The sequence below is a fragment of the Tigriopus californicus genome, chromosome 7, assembly GCF_007210705.1.
Source record: "Tigriopus californicus strain San Diego chromosome 7, Tcal_SD_v2.1, whole genome shotgun sequence".
In the NCBI taxonomy this organism is placed as follows: Eukaryota; Metazoa; Arthropoda; class Copepoda; order Harpacticoida; family Harpacticidae; genus Tigriopus; species Tigriopus californicus.
In genome coordinates this window covers 1797072-1823836 of record NC_081446.1, presented here as the reverse complement: position 1 = coordinate 1823836, position 26765 = coordinate 1797072, and the positions used below count along the sequence as shown (strand labels likewise).

General features: G+C 41.9%; 2 protein-coding genes across 4 annotated transcripts; one reads left to right on the top strand and one right to left on the bottom strand.

Moving 5' to 3' along the window:
- Positions 1 to 1137: 1137 nt before the first annotated feature.
- On the bottom strand, positions 1138 to 2217 carry LOC131883355 (histone-lysine N-methyltransferase SETD7-like). Its single transcript, XM_059230809.1, is given in 3 exon segments — positions 1138 to 1252; positions 1318 to 1768; positions 1770 to 2217. Coding segments are annotated over 3 exon segments (1014 nt in total).
- Positions 2218 to 3331: 1114 nt separating this feature from the next.
- Positions 3332 to 16420, top strand: LOC131884039 (uncharacterized). 3 transcript variants are annotated; one of them, XM_059231671.1, is made up of 4 exons: positions 3332 to 3475; positions 6506 to 6690; positions 11850 to 11983; positions 16082 to 16420. In XM_059231671.1, exons 2-4 carry the CDS (start codon positions 6574 to 6576, stop codon positions 16371 to 16373), a joined length of 543 nt encoding a protein of 180 aa, XP_059087654.1. In that variant the 5' UTR covers positions 3332 to 3475; positions 6506 to 6573; the 3' UTR covers positions 16374 to 16420. The 3 variants fall into 3 exon arrangements, with proteins under 3 accessions (XP_059087654.1, XP_059087656.1, XP_059087655.1); XM_059231673.1 differs by lacking the exon at positions 3332 to 3475 and adding an exon at positions 5991 to 6089; XM_059231672.1 differs by lacking the exon at positions 3332 to 3475 and adding an exon at positions 6160 to 6367.
- The last annotated feature ends 10345 nt before the right edge of the window (positions 16421 to 26765 follow it).

Here is a 26765-nt window from a genome sequence, read left to right as displayed (position 1 = left end):
GTTGATTTTTTGTCCAAATGCTCTTGTACGGGCTTTTCAACAAATGCGCATTAACATGGCTTTGTCTGGTTGTATCTTATTACGCAGTTTTATTAATGAAAAATCTTGGAACAATTTATGTCCCTCCGATAAGGTAAGCAGCTTGGTTCAATTCTGAGTCCATGTATTTATGCTCTACTGGGATAGTACAAAAAATGCGAACGAAAATACTGCATCAAGTACTCTGAGTTGCCAGGTCTTAAGCGTTCCAGCAGGGAGAAAACGTATTACAGCTTTACCTGAAACTTTGGTTGTGCTCGTATTTGCGTGATTTGTTCTTGAAACCTTAAAGGAAGTAATTTAGCAAGGTTGTGTGATAATCAAGCAGTCAAATCATTCAGAAAAGAAAAAAGATATTTACACTAGGGAGCCAAAAATATGAGGTGGACAAGCATGAAAAACTAACATCATTTGTTACAAAAACAAAAAATCATTTTTCATGCAAAATGCGTCCAAAGTGCAAAAGTGCCAACCAAAAGTGTTATGCAAATATATTTGAAGCAAAAAAAAGTATTTGCACGCTGAGAGTAGTCGCAGTTGATGCATTCCATGACATGATTTTTTTAGCGCTTGGAATGAACGCTTTAAATGTTAGTCATGTTACGTCGAGGTCATACATGTTGGTATCTATTTGTGTAGCTTTCTCTCTCATGGCTCCCGTCCCCATCGTCCATTAACTGAAAAAGAGAATTTCATGTACATATTTTAGTATGATGAATTATTGTAATTGATAAAGCACACCAGACCCTCAACGATTTATATGGCCTGGCATTACACTAACGAAGGAACCCGTCGTCGCAATCTGACTCAACTACGTAGCACACTGAAGCTTCTAGATCAGATTTTTGAGGCTTGTTTTATCACTAAGCTTTGTACTGTCCAAGGAAATTTGCATTTCCAAAACGACGTTCCATTTAAGCCGAGTTTTAGTGCATTCGAAATGTAATATTAAGAGGCTGAAGGATCAAAGCATCCATGTTAGAGTAAATTAGAAATTAGCCATCCCTTATTTTTAGCCATGTTTTCCACTATTCGGGTGCCATTTACGGGCGAGCTCAAAATACGACCTAACTCATAAAAGACGCTCACTTTCTATTTCTACTTATACCAATCGAGGAATGGATTCGAAATGTTCTGGTAACCGTATGAGATCAAGACCTCACTGCCTCGTTTGATGAAAGTCAATGATTCGATGGCTGTGACATTACCAAACCTGAAAATATATAAATAAAAAAAGCTTGGAAAGAATATGAACACAGACACTATCTCTCTTCCTACCTTGGGCTGCGAGCATGAACAAATCTACTGTTCGGTCGAAAGCTGTGGTTTACTTTGTGCCCTAAACTGGATCGGAATTGGGCCAGATTTCCACTAGGCACATCGAGTAGGTGAGTGCTATTGTAGTTGACCAAGTAACGCGAATTTGTTTTGAGCTCGTTCAAACTCATGTTGGAGAACATTGTTTTTGCATCCTCGTGAGAAATGAACAGCCCACTGTAGTAGCAGATCAGTTGGAACGGAAAAAGGTCCTTTTTGGCAAACACGCCCTCGCCCATGTTTGTATTGCCGATATAAACGTTCATCCGCTCCATTGGATCCATGACCGTGGGCTGAGATCCGGCGAAGAAGGATGTCATTTTCTCATAACGGAACTTGGGCGATGTCTCTTTCGGTTGACTGATCTTTATTTGGAGGATGTTCAAAGAACATCTGGAGAAAAATAAGGCTCCGTTCCAAAGAAGACAGTGATCTGATGTTATACCTGTATTGAATGATTTTGACAGGTTGACCTTGGATAAGCTCTCCAATGAGGTTAAAATTGCCAAGAATACCCGTCCGAAAATCTGGGTACACATACAAGGTATAACCATTATTAGGATCATCGTAAAGCCAGCCATCTCGAACGAGGGATCCGGCTTGAGTCCAAGATATTCCATTTGCTCCACGGACTACAGCCACACGTCCCGTAATAATGTCCAATTTATATTTTAGTTCCTCCCTGTTGTTTTGAGGTTGGGCTGTTGTGAAGGTAAAGCTATTGATAAATTTCCGGATTGGCAAGCCATCTTTGGTGTTAGGTTTCCAGAGGTCACTTCGTTCGTTCTTGCAGTTTGTGATAAGCTGCTGTGCTTTGAACAAATGAATACAGAGGAGGAATACAAGCACATGACCCGTCATGACCGGGGATTTCTGTAGAAATGGGGAATAGCACTATCGGCAAAAATATGTGACGAGGCTAAATCAATGCTTTGGAATACCTGAATTAGATTTTACTCTTTACCGACCTATACTTATAGTTTGACATGTCAGCATTAGGACTTTAATAGGGTCAAAATGGGCATTTGTATCCAAAAGCACAAAAAGAAACCAGAAGATAGGGCCTACACTTTTGCTTTCTAGGAAAAGCGGGTCTGCTCTCGTACAATTAGGGGGCGGGGGACAATCCGTCACTTTAAAGAAAAAGTAGATGATGACACTTTAATGAAACGTCTCGTGAGACTTAAATGTGAGTGTTCTATGCTAGTTCGCTTTCGACCTTACTTCCGGTTGACTCTGACAACTTTGATGCATCTTTTTCACAACTAATGGATAATCTGTGTATCTTTGAACTTAGTTTAAATAGTTTAAGGTTGCAATAAGCAGATAAAGATGCTATGCACCAAATGAAAGAAATAAAGAAGGGCGTTCCATAAAATATATGGAACTTTCACTATGTGGTACTGCCAATAACCAAGGACCTCGAACCGATTGCTCGTACCCAAAAGAACCAATTTTTGGGAACTCAGAAACTCACACCTGCTTTGGGGCAAGCCAAACGAATAGCTATTTACTTAATGTGAAGTAATTTTTTTGGCATGAAATTTTTCAGAAACGAAGCTTCAAGAAAGTTGAAACAATCAAACCAACAATGGCGAATTTACCTTTACATGCTCTCGAGTTTAATGGTACGAGCGGGACTTGAAAGGAAACAATTGGGATTGTAAATTTGAAAAACTTTCCTAACCGCTACGTCCCTTCTCCTCCAGTTTTGTGGTGCTACGTTTTCCTCTTTTTTCCATTTTGCTGTTAAACAATTGACATTTTAGAAACATTTAAGCGACCCACTAAATCCAATCTTATGAAAAATATTGATATCACTTAGTCCAATTACGTGCTGTCACTCCAAATTTGAACTACCAATTGGTCACCTTTGAACCACTTCCATGACCGACATTCGCTGAGCAAAGAGCGGTTAGCTAGCTTTCGTCGAACGCTGGAATCTCGTTGCATTCTGTTCCACGCTCTGCAACAGTTCCATCAATGGAATCCTCTTGAAAAGAGTAGTCGGCCGGATGAAGGTTCAGTTGAGCTGAAAGGACGTTCGAGAAGCATGTGAAACTGGGCAGAACAGAATCGTATACAAAAAGTTCGTTTTCGCGTTGTTTGAATATTACAGGTAAGACCTCGTGTTTGGTCAATTTAACTCAAAGCCAGGGTAAACTCTCATAACATGAAGTGAAGTGCCATGGCTAACGAAAACTTCCTCAAAGTTTTGTTATGAAAGTGTTTGATGTAGAACAAAAAGGCCAGCCTCTGAACGTCGAATTAAGGCCACCTTTTGAACTGGAATTCAAAGAGATGAATCGTGTTGGAAAGTTTGATCAAACCTCCGGAGTTGGTATATTTTTAAGGCCAAAACGAAATGTTTTGGAACCAACCGCTTTTGGTAGCAAACTCATAAGTGTGAGTATATGTATCGCAACCAATGGTTCTTCACGGTGTTTTTCTCATGCATTGTTAAAAATAGACCCGTCATTGCCACATGAGATTGTGAGTAAAGCAAGGTCACAATAGTGAAAACCTTCATAAAGAACATGTCACCAACTGTGTTGTATGCGGTATTTTCGACCCTCTTCTCAACGTTCCTCAGGAGAAAAGGTTTGCCCAAAACTCCATTTTCTTCGCACACAACTTCAATCTGAAGAAGGTTCCTTTTAAGATTAAATTACATTGTTTACAGTCGACTTGGCAAGTGGACCAGGATTGGTGCACAACAATAGGCAATGATTGCATCCTTCCTTGGTTGCCGGTCTTTTTTTTTGAGAATCGAGCTCACTGGGCCCTGAGCAGCTCTCCGGGGAACCACTCTTGTTGAAGAATATTGCAAGCGTTAACACTGGTTTATTATGGCTGAAAGTATTTTTTAAGCTTCAAGAACTGATTTGGAGCGAAGGGCAATGAAAACGGGAAAGAAAATGAGAATATGAAACTTTCACATCTGGATGAAAGTTTTTTGTTCTCGTTCTTCCTTCTTTTCGTTCCATTCAACATCTCATTTGCAGTTCCATTTTCCTAGCTTGTCTACTGCCTGTCAGACCCAATGTTTGGGGAGCTAAAAATTTGGGACACAAGAAAGAGAGATGAAAAGGATGATTTTTGTGACGCTGATTGATCAGAGAAGGAAATTTCGCTTTCCAATGCATTCAATTGTGGTCTCTTTCCGCAAATGTTCCAAGCTCCAAGGAAGACTGACTCCTCTCGGTTTCAGATTACCTTTGCCTTCGAGCTCAGCTCGGTTTTCCTGAAACTCGATCCTTGTCAGGAAATGGTCTTACAATCCTCGATCCGAGTTCCAGACTACCATCTCTGACAATCGAAAGAGCGTGGTTGGGTGATACATTTCCCTAGGCACTTTTCATGGACCTCTGTCATTGTTCCCGACTGGTCTCTTTGGCAGAAGCCATGGGGAATCAGACGTCAGGGACCCTTGTGTGGGGCGGAATAAAACAGAGCCCCAAATTATGGGAATCTCTGGCCATCGTGTTCTAAAATTATGGCTTGTTCCTTTGCTTGACTAGCCAAATGAGACTCAAAAATAGTTGCCTGTTTAAAAATTAATGGACTCTCCGATCGTTAAAATGAAATCTTGCTATCGTAAACCTTGGGATCCACATCCATGAAAAGGCGGGTGGGATTGGTTACTTTTCCCGTCCCAGACCCATTCTTTGGCAGTATAAGTTTTGATGATAATGTGTATGGAAGCAGGACCTCCAATTCCACCTAGTTCATTCCGCTGCAGTGGAATGAACCAATTCGTGTGGAGCCCAAAAATGGAACCTAACCTTGAGTTTCTCTAGGGGGCCAGAACGAAAGATTTGACGTAGGTAAACGGGACAACTGCAAACTTGGAGGAGAATGGTTAAAAAATTGCTTAATGATGACTAAGCTTCCTTTGATTAGGGTCTTTGTGATACACTGTACATTTGAGCGCGTTGTCCAAGTTTATTTTTTTGAGCTGTCAGCATCTTGCACCAAAAGAGGCTGATAACTTTTTTGTTCATTGCATGGCAAAGATGTGTCCTGCAATCTACATTAAGGTTCTTGGAAATGATGGAAGCTAAGCAAGGGCGTAATTACTTCACTGCATTTAGATCGCAACAGGTTAGCCCTAGTAACAATTTTCAAAAACGTACTCATTGAAGATTTGTGATTGGGGTCTAGTTTTTACTAAATTTTGAAAGAGTAAATGAAAATTCGACCGCCTTGACATTTCTCTCAAACTTTATAAAGATGCCAGGGTGAAAACCGCAATCTCTTGGCGGGAAATTAAGAGCTTAATGTAATGCCCAAAACATCTTATGTCTCTCCATACTCCCCATACTCTTCTTCCCAAAATGGCTCTCTGAGTTCGTCTTTGGAACTCAACCCATCCATCCCTCTCCAGAAGTTAAGAACTCCTCTCTCGAGCCATTGGGCCTAATATTCGAATAGCATAATGCAGATAAACTACTTGGGCGGGAGAGGCCGACTCCATTCCAGTGAGCACTGACTCATGATAGACCTGTTTGATGAAAGCCTTTCATGGAAATTGAGTTAGGAATTTTCATTACTCGCTCGCCTTCTCGCTTGTGCACACAAAGCCTTTTTGTCAAGCTCGTCCTCGGCCTAACGTTGATCATCATACAAATTCTTTCTGAAACAAAACGATGAAAGACGCTGAAGTCATTCTGGCGAGACTGGTACATCAAAAGTCATTAGACCTCATGTTTTTGGAACCAGAAGCCGATCAAGTTAGTGTTCTGGTAGTAATCCATTTGTGCTTTTCTAGTGTATCATTCACTGGTCTTTTTACGTTGCTTGGAATCTTCTAAATCTTTCAAAGTGATCATGAAGGAAGATCGTCTTTGAACTTGCGAAAAAGGCCGTTTCTCAAGCTGAGTCTGAGTATCAAGGTCCATGTGGCTGAGCCAAACAAAGGCCGGATCCAACGGGATGCTCTGTGCTTCATTTTAGCTATCTCAAAAGAAACCGGAAACGACTACGATTCTACCTCTTTAACAAGACGAAGGTGAACGTCTTTGAAGGCTGAAAGGAAAAAGGGTCAATATTTGTCTGCTTGATGAGATGCCTTCTATATCCATTCTTCTGGTTCAACAGAACATGGAGTTCTTGGAACTGAGCATTAACTAGCATGTTTCCATCTTAGGTCCAACACCAAAGCCAATGGGAAGCCATGGCATCCCTGGCTTACAGTGCCGTTCCATTGCTTGAAGAATGGCTCTAGAGTGGGAGACTGATTTCTTGGACTGGACCACGCCCCCGCCAATCCCTCCTCCACCGCCCGTTCCACCGTTCCTCAAAAGTGAGCTTTGTCTTCAACAAGATTCCACAGTGAGTACGGAATGACTACAGCCAGATGTTGTGTATGTTTTTGGATGACCTGCTTTTGTACCAAGGTTCCTCCCTAGGAATCCAGAGCATGCAAAATTTATGATGCTTTAAGTGACTGGCCTCACTTGGGTCTAGCAACAAAAAGACCAAGAACTTTTGCTCCCTCCGTTCAGTTTCTTGTTCGGTGGATCCTTTTAGGGGGCGCCTGTGGGCAAAAGTTAGCAAGACAACATGTTCCAAAAGCATCAAGAAAAGGGTGCTTGAGATGGACGCTTTTTTCTTTTGACTGCATATGTTGGTGGACCAAAGAAGTACGCGTACATGAGTCGAATCTGACTTAATGTGACGATGGATACTGGGACACTAAAAAAACTTTTAATGGAAGCGGTACTGCCATTAGGAAAAGGCAGACTGGCTTTGCCTTGGCTAGAGAGTGTTCCATACAGAAAATGATACCACAATGTCCAACAATGTTTCTCTTTACTCAAAGATTTTCATTAAAAGCCAGAATGCCAGGTAAAATTGGCAATGAATGACATGCTCAAGGTGAATTTACATGCTCAAAAGTTTCATAATTGATTACGACATCCCTCATAATTGAAGCAATGTTATTGCTATGGCAAGCGCATGATTATGACTCTCCTGTAGATCTTTCATTTGATCTTTACAACCCACTTTTTGCTGATGAAAGCTGCAAATGCGAAAATATTGCAACAACTCACGTCTAAAACGTTTCAGCAATCTGATGTGAGTCATCCTCTAAATTTAAAAGCTCACTTCTACATCTGTCAACCAACGGATGCTAATGGATTTTGAAGTCAAAACAACCGAATATACTGCCAACTTAAATCAGCACGCAGTAAGCACAACATTGGCCCATCACACAAGTCTAAATCTGGAACATTGCACCAAATCACGTTTGGTGCAATGGAGCAGCAAGAGGCAAGAAGCAAACTTTCTTCATGGCTTTGACACTGCTGAAACTGTCTGTGGTGTCTGTGCCCAACCATCCGAAGACCAAAGCCAAAAGTCAACTTGGCACTCTTTCATCAAGCTTGCAAGCTTGAACTAGAGGCACATGGACTGATTCCGAAGGAACTGGGAACGGAGAACAAGGCCTGGGGATGTGCTAAAATCGAGAATCGAGGCCCTTCCCTTCCCTTCCCTTCTCCACTCCCCCCTCCCCTTTTCACACCACACATAAGAGACTCTTTGAAGGAAAGGGCATTAGAGCGTGTGGTATTGGTTTTGACTTTCACTTTGACAAGTTGGGCTCACGCCTTCCTTCCTAGATTTAAATGGCAAGGCATTTTGCTGTTCTTTGATGAAGGAAAAGGGATCCCTATTCCAGAGCTTTCAATGCGTCGAATTTTTTCAATCATCCGCAAGAGGTCGTGTTATAGCCGAAGTTCTCGAAGCTTCATAATGAGCTCTCCATTTTCATGACATGATCTCCTTCTCAAAGTTTGAAACGAAATTGGATAGGACTCTTTGGGAGATGCAAAACTTCCGATGGGAAGAGATTGGAAGCTCGCCATCAAGCATCCTCGTCATCCACTTAAGAGATTAATGCCGTGCATGAATTAAAGTGATTGCACCGCCTTCCCTCTCCAGGAATGGACCCCCTCAAGAATTCGGGCTTTGAAGGAGTGGTCCCCATTAAAATGCTCCCAAACTTCATCATGCCCCTGATAAAAAGCCCAAGATTACCGCAGCGATATAATCGTGCAAGCTTCTTGCTCCCGTGTCCCTTAAAACTGACATGATAATGTACTTTCTTTTGCCTCAGAATAATGGGATTTGAGATTTAGGTTTTAGCTTGGGTAAGCTTTCTCAGATTAAATAGCAGATAATGGACAAGCCAGGATTCTCTGTGTTTGACGCGCTTGGAATTTGGGGAGCAATCGGCTAAAAGCCAATCTCATTTTCGCTTCACCCAAAATCGAAAACATTCTGCAATAAAAATCGAAACTGAAATGCAAACCGAATCTATTTTGCAGTCTTCAGAGGCTCAGATAATCCCCAAACCTGTTGATGATAATGTCACAAGTCACCTTGGTACTTGGGCTGCAAAAATGAATAAGAATAAGGAAATGTAGCAATAATTGGATGGAATGAAAAGGAATTACTTTTAAAAAACTTGGAATTTTTCATGTTAAATTGCCCAATTGGCAGTGCAGATAAGTTAACAGAACTCATGAAGATTCATGATAAAAATAAAGCCTAGGTAGACTTCTTTTTTCAAATATTTAACGTGTTCGTGCCTTATAACCATAGAAATGCTTATAACATATTCAACAATTTGGTTTACATCTTTCCAGAATTCTCATTGTGATATTTGAGCCTTTCAAAAAATATTTACTGTTTGTAGTAGAGAACCATACTACCATCTTCAGACTAACACGATGTCACAACTTTCCTCAACGTCGGTAAGAGCTATATAAACTGTTTGAGTCCAAGTTCAACCCGAAGAAAATGAACTTTATTTTGTCTCCCATAGTGCATGATCAACTGTGACAGAAATGCCCAAAATCTTGGACTGAAAGTTTGTGCCAATGTTGAGAGTATATTATGTACATAAGAGAAATCATCTGTGAATTATTGGTGCAAAACTATCTTATCTGGTTGATTGTGGGCAAACGTGTTTTACCAAAAAAAAACGATTTTCTTCAACCCAAAGGCACTTTTCCAGACTATTGCAGGGAAAAAGTTAGGCTGTGCTTTCAAACTTTGGACACTAAACTTGACCAAAGGCCAGAATCCACACCAATGTTCTGATGGTTGTGAGAGTGAACCATCGGAGAATTTTTGTCCGAGAATCTGAACCATGTCACAGGATTGACAATACCCGGAACTCGCAACTTTTCCGAGAGAAAAGAAGAAAAAGTCCAAAGTTGTAGCTCAAAAGGAAGTTTAAACCTTGAGCTCAAGGAACGGGGACTTGAAAACTTGGAAACTTGTTCCATTTCGATTAGATATCACCGGATGGAGGAATGGAGAGCAAGTTCCTCACAGATTAACATGCCCTCTCATCGCCGCACACAATTAGAAAAGTGTCACTCCAGCAAGTCGCTTCGAATTACGGAAGCTTTTCCAAAAACTTCTGCCTTAATTAAAGCCTGTCCTTGTCCAATTAACGATCCGCAACCCACCACCACGAACGGCCGGAGAACTTCCAACCACCCCCCAAACCTTGCACATGGCACGAAGATTTCAGGGAATATTACTAGGATACGGACCTCAATTGCCAATTGCGGTCGATATTCTTGGATGCTAAGACCGGAGGGACAGGAAATATTTCACTCTGTCTTATTGCTTTCTGGTAGATAAATAGCAAATGTTGCCCTGTGGGGATTGTGTTCCATGTCATTTATTTGAAGGAGACCCTCTTTCCCACGAGCTCTACCCGCTCGAAAAGCGACAAAAAGAAGTTTGGGGAGGCTGAAAATGAGTTAGATCAAGGCTTATGAGACACTTTTTGTGAATGGGCGAGATATTACCCTAAATCGACCTCAGGGCTTGACCTGAGATTCCAGCCTGGCTGGCTTTCATTCCCGGCAATTGGTACCAACATGGAAACATTAGGAGCAGATGGTGACCGCAGTCCCCTGAACATGGGTACTCATGAAGAGCCCCACGGACCCTCCCGCCCCACCTAATGTTCTTTTTGATGAGAAACGTTCAAAACATACCGCATTCAATTACTTAAAGTGACACCGCCACCTGCTAAGCCTTGGAGCTACTTGGTCAAACGCAGGTCTCTTACGGCTTTTTAGGTTTTTAGGGACACCAACTTCTTTTCGACCATAAAAATCGAGGTCATCTTCATGATGCTCTCGTTGACATCGTCGGCGAGCCAGATCCATGCCAGCCATGACGATCCTGATCAAAGCTGTTTTGGTAGTACCAGTGTGTACTGGGTGATACCAGGAAACGACTAGAGGGTTCCGAAATCATCAATCAAAGATGGTCTTTGTCCCCGACGAGCGTCAAGCCACCGTTCACTGATAGAGAGCTAGCTGGCTCGCATTGATCCAGTGGCTGATGATGACTCGAGCTCTTTTTTCTCTCCCAGCCTTCTCGTGAAACTTTGATAGAGTGAGAGTGATCATTCGCTTCCCCAGCTCCTGTGTTCAATGATGATATTGGCTTGTATTGGAAATACTCGGAATATATGGCATATCCTATGGGGGTAACCTAATTTACCCACTAATACCACGTTCCACGAATAGCATGTCAAGGATATTTCCCGAAGACAATATCCCTCGATGCACATGAGTAGGTTTGAATCTCCTTCTCCCTGTGTGAGTATGTACGGTAAATGTGTGGGAGCGCATGTGGATCAAAATCTCGTCCAAAGGGAATCCGATCAAACCCTTGGTGAATGTAGTGGGGTCTGAGGGAATATGTGGTTAGGCGGTGAGTCCGAAGTAAGGATTTCTGGTTCGTAGGCAATCGAATATTTTCATTCCCTCGCTTCATCACTCTCGTTTCAGCGAGGGTTTCGAGGAACTCTTATACTACATTGAAGGATCCACTCGTGATCAATATTCCAATAGACTTGAAAGAAATCTGATCACTTAACTTGTCCAAGAACCAGCACAACTAGCGTCCATCAGTCCGACCACATGGTTCCATAAGAAGTGGAAAAAAGGAAAAGAAAAGATGCCTCTCCACATTCCCATCGGTTGGACCGAGAGCTGAAGTTCGTTTTGTAATGCTTTCAAATTTGAGGGCACCGAAGCAAAGAATAGCACTTAGCCTAAATATGAAAAGAAAATCCTTTTTAGATATGAGAGTTAGTGCTAAGGGGGCATGAAAGGGAACGCATAACAGTAGAAACCCGGACAAGACAGAGAGCCAACTAGCCATGAATGGTGGTCGTTTCGTAGAGCACCCACACCCATGCACACACGCTCTTACACACCATCCATTCAACGACTTCGCGACCCTACTCGAGAAAAGAAAGAGAGACATTGGGAACAGTCTCGAGCATAAAAGAACCATTAGCATGCGATTTAGAGCGTATCGAAGGTCCTTTCCCCCATCTCTACTTGGATTTCAGAGCCCGAATAAGAGAGATCTTTTCGTCGTGCAGATTATCTGAAGATGAGAAATTGACTTGAATGCGTCTCAACAAACCTTTGCCTACCTTGCAGGTTACTGTCCCAACCAAAATGGATCTTTTACTGCAGTTGTCCATATTCCTGATGCTCGGATCCCTTGGGCTTCTCGTCACCTTCACCTTCTTCCTTTGCGTATTTCGATTGTGCTTCTGCGGCAATCAAACCAGGTTGGTATAGCACCTATGGAACAGGGATCACGACAAATTGGATCCTTTCAGGTCGTTGATGAAACAAAACGAGAATTTTACCAATGTTCTCCATAGGCGGATGGCTTAAGGCTCTCCAGGGCGTTGTTTGTTGCTGTCGCAGTTTTTACTCATTTTGCACACCCTCAACGGCAAAAAGATAAAAGAGATCACAGTCAAATGCATCTCCGAGAAAATAGCTGATTTTGTCAAATGTAAAAAGAGATCCTCCCATTTGTTTGGTCATAGAGAAAGATATTTGAATCGTCAAAGCGTTCCAACGTTACAGATTGGCTTCCCTTTAACACTTGAGCATGTCCTCTTTTAGCCTTGGGTAATTTTCAAAAGCCAATTATTCGGCTTCGTTGAGCAAATCATTCTTCGAGACTAAAAAGAACCTCGGCCAAAGACTTACGTATTTCAAAGAACAAAAGTTTACAAAATTTGGGTATTCCTCCGTCTTTCCGTAGAAAGCTCTTTTGTGTCTACTTGACTCCAAAGCAGCATACTAATTAACATGTTCAACGGAAATTCATGTTTGAGAGCATGTTACCAATGATTGACTGACATCGCTGCTTTCTCGGGTTCTCAAATTGGGGGGAGAGAGTGGAAATGTAATGCTTCTCGATCCACTTCATCAGATCTTGCTTTGTCATGTCTTGGAGAGGAAACAAGGATCTCGTTACAACAAAGTGTTTTATATTTCCATCCAAGCGAGATCGAGTGGTTGCGACGCTGAAACCCTCGAAATTCTCCTATACTCGGCATGCACTATGTATGTCAGTCCGCTTGTCGCCGAATAGAGGATCGAGATAGAGGATGTGGAGCTTATCTTTTTAAGAGAAGTATAAAAACATCACTTCAATCGGAGCAGGGATCGGAATATGAGATTTGCAGTGTGCTTTCACAACCCAATAAATCTGTCCCCAACATTGCTCGAGTCAGGCCGGACTCTCTTTTTGCGCTTGGTTCTTTTGGGAGCCATCTTAACCGGGACTCAATCGATCCAAGTACAGTTTGAAGCGCGTGAGAGATCAAATGTTGGGGTATTATCGAAAGGGAGCCTTAAGATTTAGTAGCCTTTGGCAAATGGATGTGGAACATTTACATAGCATTCTTCTACTCTCACCTTAGCCATGTGAGACTTCAGAGAAAGTACATTAGTGCCCAGAATAGCAAAGGCCACGTAGCGTTGTCGGTCTGCTAGGGAGAGAGAAGGGAGAGGGAAGAAGGGAGAAGGAAGAAGGGAGAAGGAAGAAGGGAGAAGGGAGAAGGGAGAAGGAAGAAGGGAGAAGGAGGAGGGAAGGAAGGAGGGCCAAGCCATTTATCTCTATTTACTCCTCGAAACCCGTGGAAAACATGCAACGGTTCTGAAGATAATATGCAAGACGGGAAGTCCGCCTTGATGTGTTTGTGAACTGTCTGAGATCATGGTTCATGAGTGTGAGATGAAAAAGCTTTTAGGCACCATTCTAGAAGCACAATCAATTTTCATCGTATGGAATCAGCCACCATAAGCGGGCGAGAGTGGACAAAGTATAAAATCTAAGCACTAGAATAACACTAGCACTAACTAGATAGCACTAGAATTTGGAATAAAAAAAAATATGAGTGCGATCGATAGCACAATTTCCTAGCATGAGAGAGGTCTCAGTTCGAGTCTCCTCCCCACCTATTCTCATGGAAACTTTCAAATGCTAAACCCACATCATCTGACATAGAGTCCCTTTGATTCTGGGGTTGAAATTGCTTATCAGAAAGATGGACGATGTGAGGGCCGGCTTTGATGGCCAAGCGAGGCTCACACCTCCGACTTTGGCACCCATGCCAAACAATCAATTGCAGATTTGACCCAATTGACAATAGAAATAATAAGTGGGAAGTGATCCTGTAATGGATCCTGTAGGATGCAGTTTTCCACACTTTTTTCTCGACCTGCTGCGATTCTCAAGCATCAAATTGTAGATTGTCCAACACTTCAAACGTTAAAATTGGATTGAATGATTATCAAATAGTTTTACTCCCATAATGACAATGAAAGATTGATTTAATATCCGAGGTATATAGGGCTAGTCAAGTAAACGTCTTCATGGACAACTGACGTTATTCCATGGAGTATAATCAAAGACAACATGCCCAGCCAAACAGCACTGTGCATGCATTGGATTTTGACATTTTTTCCATTTTGCATGCTTGTCTAGGCAATTAGCATCGTGGTGTTGAGCCAATTTTTGATAGTGGGTTCACTGCTTAACACCAAACATGCTCATTTAGTAGGGTTTTGTAACACAACTCGCTCAAAATCACTCGATTATTGAAAATTCAAGGGGCAAATGGTGCGAGTTGACTGTGATGTTTGTCTTGGTTCTCTCTCCCCAAAATGCCCAAAATCAGGGTGCCGGACCACAATTTTCCTTGAATTTCCTTTATTTGACATCCCCTTTATGATATGATTCGACTAATAATTTGTTATGCACTTTAATATGTGGTTCACTGAGACACCACATTTGACCTTTATGAGTTGTTTTCGGTCAGATTTATACTCAAATCATTTATATTCAAATCACATCAAAAACGTTGACATGGAATACTGTTTAATGATATTATGAACTTTACTTGCAAAAGGAGATCTCTTTGGATTAACTTTTTATTCTACCCAACTATCATTGTGAAGTAGAATGTTGAATTGGAAAAGGAAAAACTTGTACTATATGTTTTCAGGGAGGCAATATTTTCAGGGGTGACTGACTAACTTTTGGACAATTCAGTAACCAACTTCTTTTCAGGATACGCGCACATTTCATATTTGGACTTCAAAGACCTCTCCCCACGTTTGATCTGCTAAAATTGGTAGCTTCAAAGTCAATTTGCCAAGGCCTAGTTACTCCAGTCAAGAAACTCGCATACTTCCATGTGGTTTCCACAAGGATGCAGAATAAACTTGTTTGCCATGGATATCCGGTGTGCTGCAGAGGACATCTTCTTGTTCGTTGGATTCAGACCAAGGCAAAACAGAGCTAGAAAAGAGCTCAGTTTTCTCCCATCTCGAAAATGGATTGGCGAACAATCAGAAACCCATTCAAGCGAAAGGAAATTTGACCACCAGATTCCAAGTTCCCACTTAGATTTCTCCCCTTTTAAGACGGATGGGCTTGGCCTCCATCTTCATAGAAAAGAATAAAAACTGAGAGAGTTCAGTTCATTCAAGTTACGCAAGCCAGTTGGCCTTGATTAACGTATTCGCATGAAGTGCTCTCGTTACAAAGTCTGCCTCATCTATAACTGTAAAAGCTTGGGTTTAAGTCATTGTATTGTACTTCGCTTGCCCCCCATGTCCACAATCTAGCTCTTTTAACTCTATGGTCCTTGCCGCAGAAGGTAGATGAAACGACCACCACAAAGAGGGGGATTGAAATAAAAGGCCATTTCAGCAGACTTCTTTGGACCGTGGTGGATCGAAATTTGGGCAAGATTGAAAACCAACAAATGGCCTCTTGGATCAAAGAGGCGAATTCCTTAGGACCCATTCCACGATCAGTCGGCACACGGGGGCCTTCCGGAATGTTGATTTGTTTTTATATTTTGGACACGAACCAGAACCATCCCACGTCTAGCTTGAACCTCTCGTTGGAGCGATCCCTGGCCTGGCCTTTCTGGCACTTAATGTGCCAAGTTTCCTGGGTCGGTGGAGTGTTTCCACTAGTTATCTCTCTTTCCCCTCGTCCCTCGCTTAACTCCGCTGATTAAGATTGATGGCTCCTCTCACAGGAAGATTAAGTCCAGATACTCTAATAATTAGGGATAGAGGGACTTTTTCTCCTATCTCATCAATTAATTGCCTTCCATTCCTCCTCTCGCCCGACTCCAAAGACCATTAGGCTGAACTTGCAAACCTCGCGAAGAGACCACTGGGTTTGGAAGAGCCACTAAATCACTCGGATCCTAATTCTTGGTCCAAAAAATGGAAGGGATTAGCTCACTTACGATGGTTGTCTGAGGGCTCTAACTCGCAGACGGGGAGTGAAACTCGGGGAAGGCTAAAACCAATGGTGTGCTCCAAAAATATCCGTTTCGTTTCAGATTCACTCCTAGGCAGCAGCGGAGAGGTAGTGGAGATATGCTGGATCAGTTATTGGATGAAGAAAACGGACAAGTGGACGAGTCAGAGATAAATCTGACGGATCCTTCCTCCTCTTCCTGGTCCTCATCGTCTTCGAAATCCAAGTGGTCTTGGACGGGTTGGTTGAGACAAAGCAAAGTGAGCTGCTCCTCTGCTCAAGAAGTGTTCCTCAAGTCTAAAGACAAATGTGACTCTCTGCAGCACGAATTAAAGTGCACAAAAGTTGCCGATGAAACCATTCGGCATATGTGACGCCTTCAGAGTTGTACAAAATAGGGAGTGAAATATAATATGAGAATGAGAAACTATGAGAATCAATTTGAGAGTTCCTATCGATCTGCAAGGATGATTCACTATGCTCCAGGTGATTTGCAAATTTCATGCAACCAATTCAACGATTTCTTTTCGTTTAGAAACCTACAATTGACTTAACAGAGAAAAGACAAAATTCGTCCATTTGCTCAAATCTGAGCAAGTTTCTTTTGAATCGTGATCGACTATAATCTGACAAAAAAAATCCATGTGGAGCAGAAATTTAAGAGGGTTGCAAAAACCAGGACTTTTTCCAATGCTGAGGCCCGTTTTTAAAGTGGTATTTAACTGTTTCTAAGCTGTTGATTGAAAAATTTAACCCCAAACAAAAGGGCCAACTTGCGTTTTGTTCGTTGAAATTTTCTCGGTTGGTCACGATCGATCATGCTTGTAGCGAGTCTTCCGACGAAACGACAAAGTCCCATATGCTTTGGTAACGTAGGAATGCTAACAACAGTATAGCAATAGTATACTAGCGCGTTGCTTAGTCTAATCAAGGACACTAGAGCAGGAAACGCCACTTTTTGTGATCACCAAACCTTTCCCGCCATGTTAGGTCAAAAACATGGAGGTCTCAATTTGGCTGGAGGTCTATCAAATTGTCGCCGTATACCCCGGTAGACTTTGATCTCATTCAGAAATGGGGCTAATACAATGAGTTAGGCCTTACCTTGGATCGGTTTTCACCCTCCATCCGGTTTAAGAGGTTACTGCGGATCATTTCCAGTCAATATAGTCCAACTTTCACGTAAATTGTTGTTTATAATTCAAGATGATTGACATTAGAATTCCCGGATTGTGTAGTAGTTGGCCCATTTTTCGCTCTGTAGTTAATAAAACACAACTGATTCACTTTCAAGGAGTGCTTTGATGTTTCTGGCAACCACTCACATCAAAAATATTTTAGAACTTTACACGAATTCTTGTCACTTGTAATTTTTATTCGAACAAGTCAAACTTCATAGTTCGTCCATCTTGTATCACCCGTTTACCTCAACTTCACTTGGACAGCTGAAAAACTTGAACAATAGGAAAATAATCCTGGTAGACAGGAATTCCTCCTTCTAGAGCTTAAAACTGGCCATATTCTTCCCTATAATTTCGAATGTTTATGGCGAGGGAATTTGCCTGGCTTGGAGAGCGTGAAATTTCTTCAATTTCTGGTCTCGAGGTTGAGTTCAGTGGTTTCTAAAATTTCCGTTATACTATTGGGGTACATTTGGCGGAGTCAAATATGTCCAGTGTAACGTCGTCCATGGTCAAAACTATTGGTGCTGTAAATTTTCAATGCCAATTGATGTCGTAGCTACTGAAAAAAGAATGTGAGACTAATATCATTTTTGTAACCATTGATTGCATTTACTTCAAACGACGCGTTCATTTACTTAAAATGACTTCTGATATGTCTTGAAGCACAATTACTGAAAAATGCTATTTAGGTTTTGATGTTTTTTTTTCCTTTAAAACTCGAACATTTAATGATTTCATCTTAGGACAGGAACTAATTCCGGTAGTTGATAAACCCACTAGAATTACCCCTACATCACAAACACAAATTGATAACATTTTTACTAATAGGAAGCTCGAAATGAAATGTGGCATCCTCCTTTGCGAGATAAGTGATCACCTGGCACCCTTTGTATGCCTGGTGAAAGTTTCAAAGACCAATGAAGATAAAAATGGCATGACTTTGCAAAGAGGCACTCGTTCCAAGAACATTAAAATATTGCGGAGCAAACTGGGAAAAATACAATGGAGCATCTGTGAGAGCAATCCTGTAAATTCATTTCTGGATTTTAAGTCTAAGCTTGAGACTGCTTTTTTAGAATCTTGTCCTGTTGTGGGGAGTCGCAAAAGTAAATTTTAGAATCGTAATAATCCTTGGATGACGCAAGGTCTTCTGAAATCTAGAAAACATAAGCAAAAACTACAATCGAAATACGTAAAACTTCCAACCGAAGAAAATCAGAAACGCATTTCTCAGTACTCAAAGTTGTACTACAAATTGATAAAAGCTGCTAAAGCAGATTATTGGTGTGATTTCTTTGCCAAACTGCATTCAAACGCTAATGAGACATGGAAAGGTGTGAAACAGGTTTTGGGGTATGAAACAAAGCAAGATGGGACTCCTTTGAAAATTAAAATTGGTCAAACATTGATATCGGACAAGAAAGAAATATCAACGTCATTCAATAAATACTTTGCCACAGTCGGGAAGGAATTAAATGACGAGTTAATCGATGGTTGTAAAGTTGATGAATTTCTCAATCATATTCCGATTAAACCTGGGCAAAGATCTTATTATTTCAAGGCTGTTGTCCGCCGTTGGGAAATTATAAGGATTATTGACAGATTAGCTTGCAAAAGTAGTCACAGCTTTGATGGAATTTCTAACGTCGTTTTAAAAGGGATTAAAATAGAACTTGCCGAGGCGCTTGCGAAACTAGTTAACATTTCTTTAATTACTGGTTATATACCTCCTGACTGGAAAACAGCCAAAGTTTTGCCCTTGTACAAAGGGGGGGACCGTTGTGAGTTAACAAATTACCGGCCTATAAGCATTTTACCTTCTTTATCAAAGATCTTGGATAGGGTGGTTTATGAACAGATGTTCGCTCCTTTCGCAACAGACCACCTGTCTGACGTTCAGTTTGGATTCCGGCCCAAACACTCTACGATGCACGCAATACACAACTTCCTACAAAACTTATCCGACTGCAACGAAAAATATTCTGTTGTCATTTTTCTAGATTTAAAAAAAGCGTTTGATACAGTAAATCACGAGATTCTTTTGGCAAAATTAACAAGATATGGGTTTATCTCCAATATTACTGGATGGATTAGCAGATATTTGACGGATCGACAACAAAGAGTTCAAATTGGAGATGTGGTATCAGAACCTTCGCTCGTACCTTGTGGAGTACCGCAAGGGAGTATACTGGGCCCATTGCTTTTCCTAATTTACATCAATGACCTCCCCAACGTTACGGGATTTAGAGTCACAATGTTTGCTGACGACACCACGTTGCAACACTTTGGTACAAACGTAAAAGAGTTGGAGGGTCATTGCAATCTATGGATGGAACTGTTATCAAATTATTTTAAACAGAACAAATTGACGCTAAACCACGGCAAAACAAAACTAATGATTTTTGGCCCTAGGAGTGTAAAACACGATTTTAAAATCAACTTGGCAAATAAACCCATTATACAGGTAGGGGCTACTCGAGACGAGAAAACCATTAGGTTTCTTGGATTGAACATCGACGATCGCCTCAATTGGAAAGAACACATTCGCTTACTGGGAAATACCGTGCGAAAGGTCTTATTCACCTTTTTTCTAGCGAAACACTCGATTCCCTCAAAACTAAAGAAAGTTATGTACAACGCATTTATTAGGAGCCGGTTGGAATATGGAGTAGAGTACTTTGGGGGGTCACCGTCCTTTCCCAATCTCTTTCTGTTACAAAAAAGGGCAGTCAGGTGGATAGACGGGGCAACCTATCGAGCACATACCGATGAAATTTTCAAGAAATTTAATATATTGAAAATAGCAGATGCAGTGAAGATTCATCGCTTACAGTTTATGTATAAGTGCTTAAACGAAAAAATCCCCCCAGTCCTGAACAACTATACACACGGGGAGAAAAGAGGTGGGTTAGAATTATTTTCCCTGCCGCTCGCCCGTACTAACTGGGGTCAACGGCTTCCTGGGTTTGCGTTTGCTAAATCCTGGAATGAGTTTTTTATTGAAACAAAAATTGATGTTGATTTTAGCATCTCTTTTCAACGATGGACCTCTCGTCTGACAGACTTAGTCATCTCTCGCTACCAAACCACATGCAATATCTTACGCTGTAGGTCTTGTAGCCGTTTCTAGGGTGAACTTCGAAAGATTTTCATCATAAGAAATGCTGCCTTGGCCGAGTGCGGAAAATTCCGGTATGGACACTTGCACAGATCAGATGAAAGTCAGGACCCTAAATAGGGTCAGGTACCCATGAAAAAAAGCCAAGAGGCTTATGGGAAACCTGGGGCATGACTAACCCTCTTGTACATATACAAAGGAATCCCCGAAATACATACATACAGGTTTTCGTGATACAGCAAAAATTTGCTCTAAATACAATAAATAAATATCTTTTTGCTAAAAAAATATTGTTTAAAGAAAATTGTTTCAGAAACATCTTGCCCAAATTTAAAGTAATTTGGTGCACTCATTAAGAAAGAATGGTTCTCACTCTGGGAAAGACACTCAAACCAAAAGTAGCTCAGAGCTCTTTTTTGCGGACTTCCGAACCGCTAACTTCCTGCCTTCCCTTAAACTCATTTGAATGCTTTACAATCATGGAATGATATGTCTTAACAAATATAACACCCTTTTTAACTGACTAAATATTACGTGGGATACGGACAAAAATTCCAGAATATCGGAAGACTTTGATCTAAAAGAGTTGCAAACAAGCAAGAAGGCTTAACCCGGGAGCTCCAAGGTCAACATGTTCGGCAATATGCTTCCCATGCATGCGAATCAGCTATTTAGCTTGAAGGACCTCAGTTAGGGTTCTCAACTCGAGCAAAAAAAGATACTGCAGAACATTCAAAGACCAAGAACGAGTCTTGAAGCAACTCTGTATTCGAGTTCTAAAAAGGCAGGGTCACGTTTTGATACTCAGTTAAAACATTTTTTAATTTTACTTCTGTACCCTCTTTTGCTAAAGATGGGAGCCCTAGCTAAGGTCGTTTAAGCTAAAAAGCAACCTTTTCGGTTCAGTACACAGGAGTTGAAGGGTTAAGATAGGTTCGAATCCAGTAATTGTGGGTGGTCTCCAAAAACAATTGGACGCAATTCAGGGTAAGATTAAGGCCTCTATCGATAATAACAAGTAACAAACAAAGAGTTCGGTGGTTCAGGAGGTCAGGTCGAATATGAAGGCTTTTTTTCTTTTATGCGAGCTCACACGAAAAGATGAAACACCCTGTTGGGCTTTTTGAGGTTGATGGGGAAGCCATTGGCGTAGATGCAATGGCTGACATGCTAGGATATCAGTTCTCTGGTCTGTTTTCAACCCCACTGATTTTAGAAGTGACAGCTCATTGTTCTATTGACGAGTCTATTGAGATTGATGACGTCAGTCAAATTGAGAATCTGATGATCTTGTAGTCACAGGTCTAGATGCTTTAGCGGCCATCAGGGGCTTATGGCTTTCAAGTTCTCCTGGTCCAGATGGTGCGACATCTCAGTTTCTGACGAGATGCTCCTGTTTTCTCGAACTTGATGCGTTGCATCTTGGATCAGGGCAAGTTTCCCTTTTCACTAAAATTGGCTAAAGTTGTTCCAATTTTTAAACCCAGTAACTTTAGGCCGATTTCTCTCACTTCAAATATTGCGAATGTGTTTGAGAAGATCATAAAGTCCAAACTTCTTGAATTACTTGAAGTCGAGGAAGTCCTTCCTCCTAGCCAGCACGGGTTCCGAGCACATTTTAGCAGATCATGACCTTTTGTTAAATAGACCTCATGACAATGGGATCCAAGGCAAGGTTCTCAATTCCATCAGGAGCTTCAATCCGGATAGGATGCAAATTGTTATTTGGTCGAGGGATCCCTTAGTGACATACTGTAAATGATGTTAAGTCAGGTGATCCGTAGGGCTCCATCTTAGGGCCCCTCCTTTTTATATTATTCGTTGCCCCGCTTCAAAAGCTTAGTATTACTGTCAGTCTCTCTTCTTATGCTGACGATACAAAGTTAGTTTCGGGTAGGAATGGCCAAGATTCCAGTAGCCTTGCAAAGGACTTAGATCGAATCCACTCTTGGGTTACTGAGAGTAATATGGCCCTGAACGGAATGAAATTCCGCTCAATGACCTTCGGCTGAACTACTTTCCATACTCCACTTATAGATAATGGAGGTAAAAATATTGAGCAGGTTACATCCATGAAATATTTAGGTTCAGTCCTCCAATATCCAGTTGAAGGTGGGTAAAGCTTTTCAAATGTGTGTTTGGATATATCGCACGTTTAAGTCCAGAGATAGCATCACGATGTTAACTCCGTGGACTGTTCAGACACATCTTGAATATGCATTTTGTGGTCATTCAATCGACGTGCCTTCGAAAATACAGGGTGGCCTGATTTAGGCACATGGTGGTAAATGCCATGTTTGGGTTCTAGTTGATTGAATGACAGTGTAGTGAGCGCAGGAAATTTATTCAAGGGATGAGAGTACTTATCCCTATGGCCAGGCAGCACCATGGTTAAAGATGGGTCAAGCATTGTCAAGACTGTCATAGTCGAACATTTCGTATTAGGATAAAAAAGAGTCTACCAAATCAATAACAAGATTTTTAGGTCGTAAAACATCCACTCCCAAAATTGCTTGTTTCAGAACGGTAACGTAGAACTTCCAAACATATTAGTGTTTTCCAAACTTCACTGTCCGCGATGTCTTCCCGTTCGGAAGCCGGAAGCCGTCGGAAGCCCCTATGAGTGTCCTTGCCTTGTTCTTGTTGGAATGTGTGAAGCGACTGTTTATTTTATTAGTAACGATTTCTTGTGGAACCTGCAGAGTTGATAATCGGACTCCCTTGGATTCAAGTGAAGTTTCTTGGCGTGGAACACACTAAAACAGGCTGGCTTCGCGGACACCAATTTGTCGGTTGCCAAAGCCAACTCCCGGGGCAAAGCTTCCTCCAACCGAGCGACCAAATGCGTTCTCACCTCCTCCGGAAGTTGATCCAGAAATAGACTTTCAAGCAAAAAACAACTGTCGTGCCCATCCAAATAAACCAATATCTCAGGTTCCCCTATGGTGGCAATACAACCCCTTAACGCCCTGGTTGCTTCACAAATCGTTTCATTGTCAACCTCGTCCCCCACGGTGAGTTCTTCCATCATGTTCCTTTCCCAGGTGAAGTGACCTCAATGTGTCCTTATGGACAACTTGATTGAGGACGTCATGATGACGGCCTAGTCCCTTGGACAGACAGTTTTCGAACTTGGAACCCTACCTTTGGACCGGACTCTGGTGTCTTCACTTGTCGGTGGGCAGGAACAGTGGTGTGCTCGTGAGCGTGGCAGCTAGTGTGGCTGTGGTTAGGGGCGTGGTGTCTTCCGTCCGTTTTGGCGGCTCAAACCGACTGTGCCATGTAAGGTTCAGGAGAGACGAGACAACGAAGATCCTTTCGTGTTTGACCGAGACTACTGACTGAGTGTATTTCACGAGAGTATAACCGACAGCATACACGTTCTCTCATAGAGGTAAGATTTTATCCGACAGGCAAGAAGCCAACAAATAGTTATCTGAAATGTCCCTGGACCCAGTTTTGTGGATAAAGATGATGGCTGACTCCAACTCCATTACTTTGGGGGAAGTAGGAGGAATAAAGGCCAAGGCTGAATAGCATGTCGGGCTTGGGTCTGTAACAGTGAGAGTTGGACGGGAGCAATGCCCCATGATGGTTTACTCTGTAAAAGGGCTTAATCCGAATATGTGCATTGTCTTATTCCTAAAAGAGACAGCACAAAGATCAAGGTTCTTGAGGAACTAGCTTTAGATAGGCAGGTCTCGTTCATTTCCATGAAAGACACTTGGCCTCGACCAGGGGTCTTAGATGAAGAGCTAGCTGTGGCGCCTAAACATTGCTCCTTGTGACGGATTTCTCCCGCTTGCACTTATTTGAGGTGCCCCACATGAAATGCATTCTTCTTTAAACAAAGCTATAGTCAATACCCTTTGATGGTGACCCCGATAACTTCCAGAGTGAATTAGACAGAGAAAAGAGTGGATTAGACTTCATCATGACTGATAATAAACCCCCTTTGGATCCTTCTTCGGCACTACAGACCACAAAGCCCTCATTAGGTGCCGTCTCATTCAAACTCCCCTTATTCTGGTCAGCACAACCCAGGGTGTGGTTCGCTCAGACAGAGGCCCAGTACCTGTTACGTGATATCAACCTTGACGAGACCAAGTACTACTTTGTGGTGCTCTCGACCAGGATTCTGCCAAGCGAATGGTGGATTTGATCAATGATCCCCTGTGAAGAACAAGTATCCTATATTAAAGGACCGGTTATTGTCGACTTTCACACTTTCCCCTTACCCAAAGGCAAAGTGGTTACTGAACCTGGCTCCTTTGGGTGATCGACAACCCTCCCACCTCATGGACAACATGTTGGCTCTCATTGGGAAGCACAATCCTAGTATCCTATTTCGCACTATATTTGTTGAGCTCTTACCCGCCGAACTCAGGCCACATTTGATTCCAACCTTGGAAAGTACTCCTCCACGCGAGTTGACAGCACTGGCGGACCATTTGATTGCTTCCAACGTTCCGATTTCGGCGATTTGCACGAAGTCTCCAGGATCATTGATGAGGAGCCTCCTGTCACTACAGGTTGGTGCAGACTTCATCATAAGTGGGGACCGTAAGCTTTCTATTGTGAGCCACCCTACACTTTTGGACAATCTAAAATCAACTCGATTCAGGGAAACTCAGAAGACGGTCATCATTGAATATGCTCGGTGGCCGTTTACTATTTGTAACAAATAAACTCGATAATCAATCCTATCTTGTCGACTCTGGTGCACAAGTAAGCGTCCTACCTGTACCACAAAGTAAGCGATCCTCTCCATCTTCACCTATGTTTTCTGCTATTGTTTCTTACAGTACTAAAGCTTGCAATGTCCAGTTGGGGAACCATTGGTATCGATGGACTTTCTACCTCGTGAACATGGATCAAGCTTTTCTGGGCCCAGATTTTCTCTGCGCAAACAATCTGGTCATCGATCTCCTGCACGGTAGGATTCTAGGCATAAGAAGGTACATACGATGCTTACAACGAAATTTATTTGACCTCAGAAGTTGCTATGCGTATCATCTACTTGTTGACAAAATTTCAACGTGCTCTACCTTTCAAAAAATATTTTTTTTTAAGCATTTGGCTTAATGACATCACTTTATTCTAATCCTTAAAAGTGCCAGGTTTGCGAAAAGTGGGTTGTCAGTAGACCAATTCACCTTCATCGATTGCGACATAGAACAAAATGATTGACAAAGGCCCACGGTGTACGGCTTTTATATTAAATATTTTATATCTTACGAAACAAAAAGAGCCTTTTGTTGGGTGCTTCTAAGTTCATATTTCTCTTAATGTAACCATATTTGGTCAAACTTTGTCTATACATAAAAGCGAACATCGCATCCCTAAGACAACTTATCAACAACAGGAAAAGTGCCAACGTGAAAACTTTACCACATGTTAACCTGATCTATATAATTGTGTCTAGATTTTGGGTGTATTGTATGATGACCAAGCATTCAAAGAGTCGGCAGGTCATTTGCTTAATATGTCTCGACCGAGTCACAAAATTCGGGGCTGTAATAAAAGAAGGCAGCCAACTTCACCGAACCATTCAAGAGTTGATCATCGACGGATACCGGGTGGACGATCCCCGACTTCCAAATGGGTTGTGCTCAAGCTGCTCAAGCTGCCGGAGCAAAGTTCAGAAGCTTGGAAGAATGCATTTCTCTCCCGTGCTTCCCGAACTCCCGGACTATTCTTCAATGATGAACTTCAAGCCCCTTCGTTCATGCTCGGGAAGCACTTGCAATTGCTTCATATGTGACCAAGCCACAAGCAGAGTTTTATTTGGGAAGAGGAAAACCCTTACAAAGATGGCCAAATCAGCGCAATTTGCAAGAAAGGTAGCCAAACAAGATCTCGGTGTTCCTAAATGTGATTCAGTGGTTGGGCGCATCGCTTGCAAACTTTGCATGATTTGTTTCCTAAAGATAAACCCAGGCTCCGATCATCATTGCAATGTGGCCAATGTCGTCACCAATTTGAAAACGTTGGTCCCAAGTCGCGTGCTTCAAATTGCAGCTCAAGACAATGCTAGCAAGAACTTGGCCGCTATTAATCCTTCATTCAATGGCGGCAGTACCAATATCACCACAATCCAATTGGCAACTCGAGGTCGTGGAGCAACATGGGTCAAATTGGATCAAGATCTGAAGAAGGCGCTAAATCGGAAGCGTAGCATGATTAGTATCGAATCTCTGGACAACATTCGTCTTTAAGCTGAAATGTCATGTAACAAAATAAAAATCGTTGCTCAACATCTCCGCAAATCCGCTCGAGTTGAGCCCCACTTTGCCAAGCATCTTGTTCAAGAGAACAACAAATATCAAGACTTTTTCCGAGTTGTGGATCTGGTGATGGATCAAGATCATTCAATTATATCGGTAATCTGCACAAACGCCCATGATTTCCTGATCTCGATCCTTGAAGAGCGAAAAGTGAGGAAAGAAGATGTACTTCTGCGC

Bases quoted from the DNA above. Each gene is read 5' to 3' on its own strand.
- LOC131884039 (XM_059231671.1), top strand. From the start codon at position 6,574: ATGGCTCTAGAGTGGGAGACTGATTTCTTGGACTGGACCACGCCCCCG. The intron at 6,691-11,849 runs GTGAGTACGGAA...CCTACCTTGCAG, and splicing joins GTCTTCAACAAGATTCCACA to GTTACTGTCCCAACCAAAAT. The intron at 11,984-16,081 runs GTTGGTATAGCA...GTTTCGTTTCAG, and splicing joins TTCTGCGGCAATCAAACCAG to ATTCACTCCTAGGCAGCAGC.